A 13207-nucleotide genomic window follows, 5' to 3' on the forward strand; every position below is an offset into this window, starting at 1 on the left:
TATGCAGATTCTAGTGCTTTCATAGTTCTGCTTGAAGGACACTTGTTTTACTGGAAAGGTTTGCATTTGAGCCTCATAGTTTTAACCCCCACCCCACTCACACCCCACCACCCACACACACGCATCCACCCCAACTGGTTATGATTTGCATGGATCTCAAAATATTCTATTTACAATAAGTTGGCTGCTGCTTTTACATGCTGATGGCTTGAGTGCTTCCTGAGTTTCTTAAGGATTGTTTACCTTTCTTGATCTAAGATCTTCTGTTTAAGGTTTTAAAGGTTTGCATTTTACCTATTTATTCTCCATTTAGGGTGGCATAAACACCAGTGTAAGACATGGTGGAATTTATGTGAAGGCCATTATTCCTAAGGGAGCAGCTGAGGCTGATGGTAGACTTCAGAAAGGTATATACTTTGCTCTTTCCACAAGTTTTCTTAAATAGCAGTAGAATGAAATCCAGATGACTTTATGTAGGCTTTGGAGAGACATCATGGTCTAGGACCTAAGAACTCCAGAGGTCTACCGACTGCCTGGCCTTGGTTACTTGTAATCTTTTTATGGGTCTGTATTGTCAGTGGGAAACTACCTACCTCTCTGAGGTTTTTCTGTAGCGCGTCACCTTAGTCTCTCCCTCACATGGGTGGTGTAAGGGTTAATTTGTAAAGCACTCTGACCATTTAAAGGATTAATAAGTGCTAAGTTTATAAATTTGACAGAGCTGTGCAATGAGGAGATAAGAAAGGAAGACAAAGTGTGGGACTATTGCAGTATCTGAAGAAACTGCGGAAGCTGTACTGGAGAAAAAAAATGACAAAATATTTTTTAGTCAGTGTTTCGTTCTAATGCGTTCCACTTTAATGGAGCAAATTGCTCTGATTATGCCCAGAGAGAGGAGAAAGAGGCTTTGTGCAATTAGTGACCTCCTCGCTTGACATGCTAAGTATCTCAGTACAGAAAATCCTTGTAATAGCTCTGACAGTCTTTGTTTTTAAGTCAGTCTTCTTTGTGAAGTGGAGTCCCACAGTTAGATGAGGGGTTATTATATTTCTCCCCAGATTTCCCAGTGAAGCATTGCTTTGAGCATTAAAATGGTCCTAGATTTTGGGGTTGGAATTCAGTTACAGAACACTTCTGAAACAAAAAGCCCTATTCTACTCTCAGTGCATGGGGAATTGCCCGAGTCACTGCCCTTGTTCATTGAAAAATGAACAGATCACTGTTGCATGGATTATAAGCGTGTTCTATATGAATTAATTTTTTATTACATTCTTCCTTCTTCTAAATCATGCATTGTTTGTTTCTAGGTGACCGTGTGCTCTCTGTCAATGGGATTAGTTTGGAAGGTGCTACCCATAAACAAGCTGTGGAAACACTGAGAAACACTGGCCAGGTAATATAATATTCTTCTCCTGTCTTAGGTAAATAAACTTATGAGTAAAAGTACAGTAGACGAAACTGACAAGGGGAGCTCTCCACTGTGCACTTCCTTGCTTAGGACCACTTCCTCATATACTTAATCATGTTGAGTAGCACCTCGCTCCAATAGTGGTGCCATTTCAGTGAATGTCACTATTCATGGCATAAGGCTGCTGCTTCAAATATCAGAATTTGGCCCTTAGCTAATCATGCATGGAAGTGCATGTACAAATATTAAATCTCTGGAATAGTAAGATGCCACCAGTACATATTGTAAACTGTCTTTTTCCTCCAGATTCCCTTGATGCAGGACCCATGTATGAAGAATGTAGTCAGTGGCATTTTTTAATTATCTCTCACGCCTCATAATATTGGGGCAGGGGGATCTGAATTTACTTTAGATGCTGTCTGGTTGATATCTTGTGGCTCTGTTTCTCTGTTATTGTCGATGTTGTTGCCATTTGCAGTTCTTAACAAACTAATGAGCTACTTACAGTGATTTATGGGGGATTTTTTTATGAATCCGTAGAATTTATGGCTGTGTAATTTAGTTACCCAGAACAGATTAGACTAGACCCTATACAGCAAAATGTGGTATTTTTGTGGCTTGTGCTAACTAATTTGAATATGTTGTATTTGTGTAGGTAGTGCATCTGTTGCTGGAGAAGGGGCAGCTTCCAGTGGCCAAAGTTCATGCTCCCATTACACCACAGTGCACGCCTCCAAATGAGGCAGGACAAAGTGAGCCCCAGAACAAACCAGAGAGAAAAATGACAAATACCAAAGACTACAACTTTGTCACTGAAGGTCAGTCATGGAGAAAAACTATCTGAGCTTTAGAGCGTCCCCAAAACTTCCATTTTCTCACAGCCAGATGACCCTTCAGTGAAAAGAATCACGGAAGTTAGGGCTGGCAGTGACCACGTCCAAGCCTTGTGTACAACACAGATTCTCTTTCATGTTGTTAAATGCTTTTTGAATATTTCCTGTAATGGTGTCTCAGTCATTTATTTTAGCAGCTTTTTAAATAGTTTCTTCCCTTACCATTCCTTAACCTATTTATAGTGGTCACCTTTGAAACGAAGGGCATTACTTCCTGTAATAGATCATGGCTAGGGCTCCGTGTTTAACACAGATTCCATGACTTCCTGTGACCTCCGTGACTTATGAAGCAGCCAGTGGGCCCTGGGCCCTGATTGAATCTTGCTCAGCGGCCCTAGGGATAGCCACACCGGCCACTGCTGGAGCAGTTCCACAGCCAGCCACTTGGGTGGCCCCGCAGCCAGTCACACCAGTGCTGCAGGAGCAGCCCCAGCCACTGCTCTGGAGGCGCCAAGCAGCGGCTGATGCGGCTGGCCCTGGGGACTGCCTGAGCAGCGGTCCCGGGGGCAGCAGGAGCAACCATAGCTCAGCAGCTCTCAGCAGCGGTCCCAGAGCAGCCGGATCAGTGGCTGGCCCCCAGTGGCCTGAGCAGCCACTGGTACCCCAGGGCTCCCCCACGGCAGCGGGCCCCCTGGGGCTTCCTCTCCCCCGCAGCAGCTGGTGCCGCGGGCCCCCCCCCAGGGCTCCCCCCTCCACCGCTGGTGCTGCGCCCCCACCCCAAGATTTAATTAGGGGTATTTATGGTATAAGTCATGGACAGGTCACCGGGGCCATGATTTTTTGTTTCTTGCCTGTGACCTGTCCATGACTTTTACTAAAAATATCTGTCATTAAATCGTAGTCTTAATTATGGCCAACCTCCAGAATGTTCCTCCTCCTCTATACTTCTCAATTATTTCTACAGCATAATGCCCTTACATCCTTCCTGAATGTCCTCTGAGCTTCGCCCAGGTACTACTATTTTGGGGATAACATACAGCAGTGTGGACATTTCCAAGAGAAGAACAGCAGGGAAAGAAACCATGAATAATTATGGCATGTTTTTTGTCTAAACCGATCATACACAGGGATTCCTTACAAAACTTTTACACACGGTAACCCCCTACCCCAAACTATTAGTGTGATCATTGGTGGGATGCAGTCTGATTGTTATTGCTGAATAAGCAGCCTTCATGGAGAGGGTACTGTAGGAAAAGAGAGTAGTCTATTATTTCTGTTTATTTTCCAGACAACACATTTGAGGTAAAGTTGCTGAAGAACAGCTCGGGCCTGGGGTTCAGTTTTTGTCGTGAAGACAACCTTACTTTGGAGCAATTGGGCTCAAGCATAGTGAGGGTTAAAAAGCTCTTCCCTGGGCAGCCTGCAGCTGAAAGTGGGCAGATTGAAGTGGGGGATGTCATCCTGAAAGTGAACGGGGCTTCGTTAAAAGGACTATCCCAGCAGGTTAGAGTTCTCTCTATTGCCTTACTTGTCAGTAGTAGATATCTTGCAAGTGGGACCTGTGTCTAATACAAAATCAACTGTACCTATAGGAGGTCATCTCAGCACTCAGAGGAACATCCCCAGAAGTCTCTCTCCTCCTTTGCAGGCCACCACCTGGTATGCTACCAGAAATTGATCCTTCTCTGTTGGTAAGGCCTATGGCATATGATCATTAAGTTTTGCTTATTCAGAATACACTGGTTGCACGTGTAAATGAAAAATGAAGAGAGGTGGCAGGGGAATAGAGGATCATACCAATGTGTTTGCTGTGTTAAGTCACAAGATAGAAACACAGCCTATTTCACAGAAATAAGAAAAAATACAAGGCTCTTGTACATTTACAATAGTACAATTTTTTTTAAAAAGGCTCCTAAATGGCTTAAAATACTATAACTACACTTTCCTTGGTAATGTTGATTGTTAGTTTTAAGTTGGCTTCACCGAGGGTTACATTTTCGGTGAGATGTGTGGTGAATTAGTCATGAAACTGCCATTTAATAACAACAAGTATTTATAGTTTAGTTTTGCTGTACATCAAGCTGGAAAAAACTCAGCCCTGTTTTCTTAGTTAAAATACATGATCCCAAAGAGGACTTGTAAAAGGGCTCTATCAAATCAGTCCAAAGAGCACAATGCCATTTTAGAATATTTTAGTGTCGATGGAAACTAGACTGTATATACTGCAGCAGAAAAAAATCGGAACTCCATGATGGAGGAGTCCACATTAGTAGAGTAGCTTTCAGTAACAAAGAACAATTTAAAAAATTATTGGGAAGGAGTCTTCAAATCAAGTCACTTTATTGTTGTTTACCAGATAAAAACTGTTCTTACATGACAATAGAAACAGATTTGTATCCTGTGTGTGGACATCTCAATACAAATCTAAACAAAGGGCAAGAGGAACAAAGGAGAAAATTAAAGTAACGAAAAGCGGTTGATGGTGTTCGGGGTGGGTGAGTACGTGAACATACAGGTTTCCCATGGGATGAATAAATGGAACTGTCAAAGCTTCCATACTCATCATTGATTGGTACATCATGTTTATGGGAGTGTGATTACACAGTTTTTTGGGAAATGGTACTGGAGCCAAATGTTTAAACTTTCGGGGACAGATCCTCAGCTGGTGTAAATTGTCATTGACCATCTATTCTAGCTGAGGATCTGCCTCTCAGTGCCTCCCGGCAGTTTCAGTTTCTTAGAGAGCTGAGCACCCGCAACTCCCATTTTAATTAGTGCTTTTGAAATTACCTAGATACACAGGTTTGAAAATTACATACGTGTTGTGTTACTGAAAATAAGTTAAATTCACTCTGAACTCTGTGGAGTTTATACCAGGGCTGAGTTTGGTCCACTGTGCTGACTTCTGAAGTAAATACAATTAACCTTTGATTAAACGTGTTTGATTATTTCTGCATTCTTTACACATTTTCTGCCAAACCTAAAATAAATAAATGACCATTATAGCCAGAGTCTGATTTCTTAAACATCACATTTGTTGATTAACAGATGTCCACTTCATGCATCTGATGAAGTGGGCTTTAGCTCACGAAAGCTTATGCTCAAATATATTTGTTAGTGTCTAAGGTGCCACAAGTACTCCTCGTTCTTTCTACATTTGTTGCAGACTCCCATACATTCCCCACAACAAATATTTCCAGACATTAGCACAGAAACTTCTGGTGCGTCAAAGGGAGATCAAGGTGACAGCTCAGATGAAAATGAAGTGACCGATAAGAGCAAGAAGCGACTAAAATCCCCTTCTAGGAGAGACAGCTACAGTGACAGCAGTGGGAGTGGTGAAGAAGAGGTAGTGGTGACCCCAACACAGATAGCAAGCCCTGGATGGAATTCTGCGCTGTACCAAACTCTAGACAAAATGATGGCTCCAGCACACACTCAGTATGAAAATCCTTGTAGCCAGGAAGAAGCAATTCGTACCATCTATTACTCTGCTCATGAGACTCCCAGCAAGCCAGAGTTTGAGGACAGGTATGATTGTAAATATTACTTATTTTGCAAAAATAAATACTCAGATTTTGCAAGCCTGGAACAGTCAAAAGGGTGGAATTTGTCTGCAAAAATGGATGATAAGGCCTACTAATAAAAATTCAAGACTTTGGTGTGAAAATGACTAGATTTTATCGGGACAAAGACTTGTGTTGATTTGGCAGTGAGGGATGGTATAATTTGACCCCTGTATCAAGTTTGTAAATGTTTGCAGAAATATCAGAGTTCACACATGAATACCTGTGAAGTGAAACATGGTGTCTTTGCAGAGCTCTAATCATGTAAGCAACAAAGTCTGCCTCAAATATTATAAACCATTCAAACTCTTGTTTCCCTGTCTTCTCGTAGTAATCCTCCATCTCCTCTACCACTGGACTTGCCACCAATACCAAGTTGTAGAACTATTACTGAGATTGCTACCCCTGGTTTAATGGATGATGCCTACATCAGTACCACCTCTGAGCTAGTTCCACAAAGAGAGAAAATAACATCACTGCTCAACCAATTTGAGAAACATGCTGATGAATATGAACCAGTAATTACTTTCTCTCTCTCTCTCTCTCTCTGTGCCATAAATGTGTTAAAGATTGTGCCTCTTGGGGTTTTATTTAGCCATGGTTTTGACCGTAACAAAATGCATCCTATTTATATTTACTTAGAACAATTACCCTAATTTAAATGTATAGTTAACTGAGGATGTGTTTTGCAAAAGGCGCTCATACAATCTACTTATAGAAGGTGGCCCGGCCATTTGTGACAATAGGAATGGCATCATTGTTAAGACAGAGTCCCTAAATGTGTTATAGATGAGGCACTTGAGAGATTCAAATGTTTTACTTAGTCTTTTAAATAAAAAACAGGGTTGTTGTTTTTTTTCAAATCAGACTCTAAAACTGTGCAGATTGTATAACTGCCTGTGCATACATAGAATTTTGGGTAGTTAAATGCTCCATTGCCCTGTGGATATTATGGATGGACGCACACATTTCTTACGTACAGTTTGAATCCATATTTTGAAGATTTGGCACTGTGTGTAACTATGTAGGGACGGGTTTCAGAGTAGCAGCCGTGTTAGTCTGTAGTCGCAAAAAGAAAAGGAGTACTTGTGGCACCTTAGAGACTAACCAATTGCATCCGACGAAGTGAGCTGTAGCTCACAAAAGCTTATGCTCAAATAAATTGGTTAGTTTCTAAGGTGCCACAAGTACTCCTCGTTCTTTTTATGTAGTGATGATGTTCTGAGGCTAAGTTTCTTACTTGTCAATATATTTTTCCCCATTGTTACCCTCGGACTGGTTGGAGCCCTTGTAATCCCATTCATTTCCTCTGCTTTTACATCTGTCTGTCCCCCAGATACACGTCTTTTGGCCTCCGAGGCAATGCATCAGACTCTTCTGAGAACCTTCTGACATCGCTGCCTCGTATCCCAGAGGACGCTGTTGTGCAGCACAAAGCACCTCCGTCTCTCTCGCTCCCTGTCAATTCAGAGTGAAAAACAGTGCTGAAAATAGAGACAGGTCTTCCTCTCTGCAACCCAGAGCACTGTCCATTACAAAGGGATATCCTACACAAGCATGTGACCGGGGGCGGGGGGAGAGTGATTTCTAAAGCATGCTGGGACCCCTCCAGCACACATCAGAAGTTCCCTCGTGCATATTCACATAAACAGTACTATGTTAACGGACAGTAGGGAACTTTTACTGTGTGCTAGCAGAGTCTACGTGGGCCAGTTGGTGCACAAAACATTGGTGCACCTTAGAAATCACACTCCTTTTCCACGTATTGCTGCACCATTTAGACAAGCCTATCAGTGCAATTCTCTAGGGTTTAAAAATCAATGCTAAATTCATCATCACACTATTAATCTCTTCTTTTGATCCTTTCTTCTTCTTCTTGTTCTGTTAATTTCTGTGCAAGTAAAGCACAATCCTAAACAGAGAACATAAAATGCATATAAATTACAAATGTATAATATAAAAGGCATGCATGTGTGTAATACCAAGATGTACAATACAGTACTCCAGTTTAGTAACGGAAACCTGACGTTTTATCGTTTTGTAGGAGAGCATCTTCACCTCTCGTGCCCAGTTTTATTCTAGTTGATGTACTCCAGCGGTGGGCAAAATGCAGCCCATCTAACATTTCTGTCCGGCCCACCAGGCTCTTTGGCTGCCCCCTCGCGACCTCCGGGTTGCTAAAAGTCCCGTGGCACAGTGGGACGCTCAGGCAGGCTGCATGCCTGCCATGGCCCCACGCCACTCCCAGAAGCGGCCGGCTGCTGCTACCATGTTTCTGCGCGCCCCCAGAAACCAGTCAATGTGAGCTGTGGGGGTGGTGCTTGTGGGTGTGGGCAGCGTACGGAGACCAACTGCCTCCCTCCTCCCCAAGGGGCACACAGAAACGTGGCAGCAGCAGCCAGCCGCAGCCGCTTCTGGGAGTGGCGTGGGGCCATGGCATGCAGGCAGCCTGCTTGAGCCCTGCTGCGCCGTTGGCCAGGAGCCACCTGTGGTAAGTGCCTCCCGGCCAGAGTCTGCACCTCACACCCCCTCCTGCACCCCAATCCCCTGCACCCAAACTCCCTCCCAGATCCCGTACCCCCTCCATTAATATAGTAGAAATGTGTGGTCCGTGACGACTTACCAAAATGCATGGAGTGCCCCCCCCCGCCCCCGCAAAAATGATTGTCCATCCCTGATGTACTCAGTATGGCCCTGATCCTGCAAAAAAGACGTTATGCCCATGCTTAACTTTATGCGCATAAGTAGTCCCATTGATTTCAATACATAAGCCTCAGTACAGGTGTGTTTGCAGGATTAGAACCTATGTTTGATTTAAGTAAATGGTTAATGAAGTGTGTTGTCTTAAATAATCTTAATCAAAGCAGCTCATTCAGATGACCCTGCGTTTCATAGAGGATACACTATTTATCCACATTCTAGACCACTGTTTATTTAAAACACTGTTTTTCCCATAGGAAGTGGAACTCCATGTTACCATGACTAAATCAGAAAAAGGAAGCCTGGGCTTTACAGTGACCAAAGGCAATGATAACATTGGTTGTTACATTCATGACGTTGTTCAGGATCCTGCCAAAAGTGATGGGAGGCTACGACCAGGAGACCGGCTTATCAAGGTGAGATGAGTAGAATTTCATAGTGAAACCCAACTCAAGATTAAGGGATCTGTGTGATAATAGAGAGGAAACAAACTAACCTTGGACCAGAAAAATAAGAATTCTGGATCCTGTAGTGTGCGGAGTCAAATGTGTGGATGAGAAGCTGATAACTAAATGCATGTATTGAAATTCATAATATAACAGTTGTTGAACCAACTTAAATATAAGTATAAAATAAAACACATGGAACATGACTGACAAATGTTCACTAAACCTTTTGCTCTTAACATCTGTGTCCACTTAAATGCATTTTGCTGTTAACATCTGTGTAATTCTTCCAGACAGCAAAATAGTAGACAGGGTTGGGCTCAGTATATATGATCTTTTAGGTTACAGTTAGGGGTTCCTTTCAAAATACTCATGGACTTTAAGGTCAGAAGGGACCATCATGATCATCTAGTCTCAGAGAGGAACTGTTCAGGTAAGCTTGGATAAATATTCTTGTGTGACACTCCTTCCAGTAAACAGAACATAAAAAAGTCTATTAATACAGCTACACTGAAGCAAATGCTAACATTATAAGGTGTCGTGGAACAAGAATGTGCTTAATTACATTCTTAGGCCCCCATCCTACAAAGACTTCCACGTGCAGTTCGTAATTCCACTAAGATCAATGAGACCACTCATAGTACAGTACATAGAGTTTAGCATGAGTGCCAGTCTTTGCTAGATCAGGGAATTAAATCCTGTGGAATAACGTTTAACCTTAGGTAAGGAATAAAATCATAAACCAGTGTGGATTAGGGACTGAGTCTGGCTTTCAGGCCGTGGCTTGCTAAAAGCTTATTCTTCCATTTTATGTAAACTGGTATATATTAAACCTTTTTTGTAATATATTTACTATTTTAACATTGCTAGTTCAGGATTTGTTTCTTCTACCATTTTCCATTAAATGTGTTTGTTCGTGGAAATGGATAACCTCATAGATTGCAGTTGCTGTCATTTATAACATTTATATTTTGTCATTTAATATGAAATACAAATAACAGGGACTTCAGCTGAATTTTCTTAGTATCATTGGCTGTCTTAATTGTAACCATAATGAGGATTTTTCTGTTGCTGTTCTCTTTTCAGGTTAATGACATGGATGTCACTAACATGGGTCACACAGATGCAGTCAGTTTTCTTCGAGCTGCGCCAAAGACGGTCAGATTAGTGGTTGGACGTGTTCTGGAGTTACCAAAGATTCCAGTGTTGCCTCATTTGCTGCCTGATATTACATTATCATGCCATAAAGAAGAGCTGGGTAATATAAAATTGTATGGCTGTTTGCCCTTGTGTGAAATGCCTTTCTTCAATGTCCCATTGTAAAAAATCACACTTGACTAGTAAAAGAAAAGATTGAGGATTTTTTTTCTTCTGCACAGGTCTGTCTATATCAGGAGGTCATGACAGCCTTTATCAGGTGGTGTATATTAGTGATATAAAGCCAAGGTCAGTTGCTGCCAGCGAGGAAAGTCTCCGTACGTTGGATATCATCCATTATATTAATGGAGTCAGCACACAGGGAATGACTCTGAAAGAAGCCAAAAGAGCCCTGGAAATGTCACTTCCTAAAGTGGTGCTGAAAGCGACAAGGTATCCTGTGGAAGCTAATTCCTGCATGTGATTTTTAACTGACATAGTTGTAGCCATGTCCACTTAACTGCATTTTCCTGGCACAATAGCTAACCAATTGGAGTGATAATGACAGCTATTTTTTTAAAGGCCTGATCCTTTAGGGTGCTCTGTCCTCTCAATTTTGTTGGCTTAATGGAGTTGAGAGTGCTCGGTATCTCATCAGATTGGGCTCATAGTGAGGCTAAAATTGTCCAGCTGCGGACTGCACCATAAGCGGCATTCTAAGACTAAATTTGATATATGCGCATCTTGTGTGTGGGCATCTATGTAATAAGCAGGGTAGGACAAGTATGTAATAAGTAAGGCTACGATTATGTCACAGGTCATGGAAGTCACAGAATCCGCTGTGATCCCCCACTCCCCATTTTGTCACAGTTATTTTTAGTAAAAGTCACGGATAGATCACAGGCTTCCGTGAATTTTTATTTATGGCCCATAACCTGTCCATGACTTTTACTAAAAATAACTGTGACAAAATCTTAGCCTTAGTAATAAGTTAAGTGGATCAAAGTGCCCTTTAAAAAAAAACCTAATTGTTTTGGAAAGAGTTGTCAAACTTGTCAACATTTTTCTTTTTTTTTCCTCTGAAAGTTGTACCAACTGGAGTGAGCCTCCCAGCCCAGATAGACAGACTTGCTCTAGCACGGCTCAAGCTGGCGTGTTAAAAATAGCTGCATGTTGGGCTGGATCTCAGATTCTCAAGCCTAGGGGGTCTGGTGGGCTTGAAAGCCTGAGCCACCACATCCACACTGCTATTTGTAATGCACTAATTCAAGCCCTGCTAGCACAAGTCGGTCTACCTGGGTTGTTAGGCTCACTCCCAGCTTCAGTGTAGAGATACCCACAGAGTACGGAAATTGCAGATGAAGATTGACGTAGTTCAGGGGTGCTCCAGCCACACTTTTCTCGTACTACATCAGAAGCAGGGAGGGGGAGTGGTGTAAGAGATCACACATTGGCTCTATGCCTCCTTAGGTTCATGTATGTGCTGGAGCAATCCTCCCTGGCACAGCAAACCTGGCTGTAGGTTCAGATTATGCTACCAGGTTGGCACAGAGCAGCTGCATCCTTGACCCTTTAATTTCAAAACTCTTTACTAGCAATAATTTAATCCTTGCAATAATCCTGTAAAGAGGTAGCTATATAGGTATTGGTATCCCTATTTTATAGATGGTGCAACTGAGGCAGAGGAATTACCAAGTTTCCACTACTTTTGTGCGCCTAACTTTCAGGCACCGAAAGCTTGATTTTCTGAAGTGCTGCAGGGACTGAGGAGTTCTCAGGTTTAGGCCCTAGACTGAGGCCACTAGATCGCACCTGTCTACATGAGTCTGGGGTGAAATCCTAGCCCAGTGAAGTTTTCTCCCTCTTCTGAAAATAGATATGAACGAGGATATTATCTGGTGAATACCTTTCTATTATTGGGATATTGAATATTCTTGGTACCTTATTCCAAATCTGTCCAAGGAAATAGGCCTTAACTATGTCAAGCACAATAGTCAACAAGAAATTGCCCTTATATAGATACTTACATATGGTTCCTTTTCACAAATCAAAAATATAGTGTGTTTCTTCTTATCGCAGAGATGGTCACCCATTGGTTCCAAAGTCCAGGGGCTCTGTTAGCTCAAGTCCAAAGTTAATGAAAGCTAATGGTAAGGATCTCTTAGTTACCTACTGCAAATGAGTTGCTTTCTATCAATGACAACCAAAGTGTGATATCTATCTTTTGCCTACAAAAGCCTGTCAGAAACAGGATACATGGTATTCTTTTAAATAAGGTTTGCCAAACTTCTGCAACAAATTTAAGAAGCCACTTTGCATAAGGACATGGATAAGAGACAGTACAGAATGTCACAGATTCTGAGAAATAGAATAGAACCATTTAAACATAATGGAGTGTTGTACTCAGCTTTAGAAAATTCTTGGATTAGGTAATATATTGGCATTGTTACATACAACACAAATAATTTGGTGCTTCCAGTGGTATTGTTTACATATCACTTTGCCTATGGAGGAAAGTTGAATCAGTTTCTACTCTCCCTTATTCCTTTGTAGTCTTGTTTTTTTAATTTCATATCTTTGATAGGTTTTTTATAGTCTTCTGGGCTACCAAAGATCTCCATTTAATTGATGGGCAAATTTTGATAATACCTGAACACTTTGTTTACTCAAAGAATTATACTCGAAATCTTCTTACTATGTTTCACACAATACAAGATAACTATTTCTGTTATTCATAAATCAGCTCAGAATGCCGCACACAATTTGATGCAGATCTTTTAATCAGGCAATGAATAAGAACACAGCTTTTATACCCACTGAAAAAAGTACAGTGTGATATTAAGTTTTGTAATGGTCAAATAACACTTCCCACAGTATTATCATTTATTTCTTAATTGCCAAAGTGTGTTTGGAGCTGTTCTAGCTGCAAAGTGTTACTCTGGTAGTGTGACATAGGAATTGTCAGACTGGGTCAGACCAATGGTCCATCAAGCCTTGTATCCACTCTCCAACATTGTCCCATAACAGAGCTTCAGGGGGAATCTACAGAACAGGGCAGTTGGAGTGATCCACCCTAGCTTCTGGCAGACAGAGGTTTAGAGTCGCCCTGAACGTGAG

At 41.8% G+C, this 13207-nt stretch overlaps 1 protein-coding gene across 2 annotated transcripts in view; it reads left to right on the top strand.

The window, feature by feature from the left end:
- The window catches only part of PTPN13 (protein tyrosine phosphatase non-receptor type 13), a 184379-nt gene that overhangs the window by 150595 nt on the left and 20577 nt on the right, over nucleotides 1–13207 (top strand). For both annotated transcript variants that reach the window (XM_074950546.1, XM_074950545.1), the window contains 11 exons: nucleotides 314–407; nucleotides 1308–1393; nucleotides 2064–2226; nucleotides 3530–3744; nucleotides 3834–3932; nucleotides 5408–5772; nucleotides 6139–6325; nucleotides 8765–8923; nucleotides 10040–10211; nucleotides 10333–10543; nucleotides 12170–12240. In XM_074950546.1, coding sequence (XP_074806647.1) covers nucleotides 314–407; nucleotides 1308–1393; nucleotides 2064–2226; nucleotides 3530–3744; nucleotides 3834–3932; nucleotides 5408–5772; nucleotides 6139–6325; nucleotides 8765–8923; nucleotides 10040–10211; nucleotides 10333–10543; nucleotides 12170–12240 — 1822 coding nt within the window. The remainder of the gene's footprint in view (nucleotides 1–313; nucleotides 408–1307; nucleotides 1394–2063; nucleotides 2227–3529; nucleotides 3745–3833; nucleotides 3933–5407; nucleotides 5773–6138; nucleotides 6326–8764; nucleotides 8924–10039; nucleotides 10212–10332; nucleotides 10544–12169; nucleotides 12241–13207) is intronic.

Source organism: Natator depressus, chromosome 4 (assembly GCF_965152275.1).
Source record: "Natator depressus isolate rNatDep1 chromosome 4, rNatDep2.hap1, whole genome shotgun sequence".
Lineage (NCBI taxonomy): Eukaryota > Metazoa > Chordata > Testudines > Cheloniidae > Natator > Natator depressus.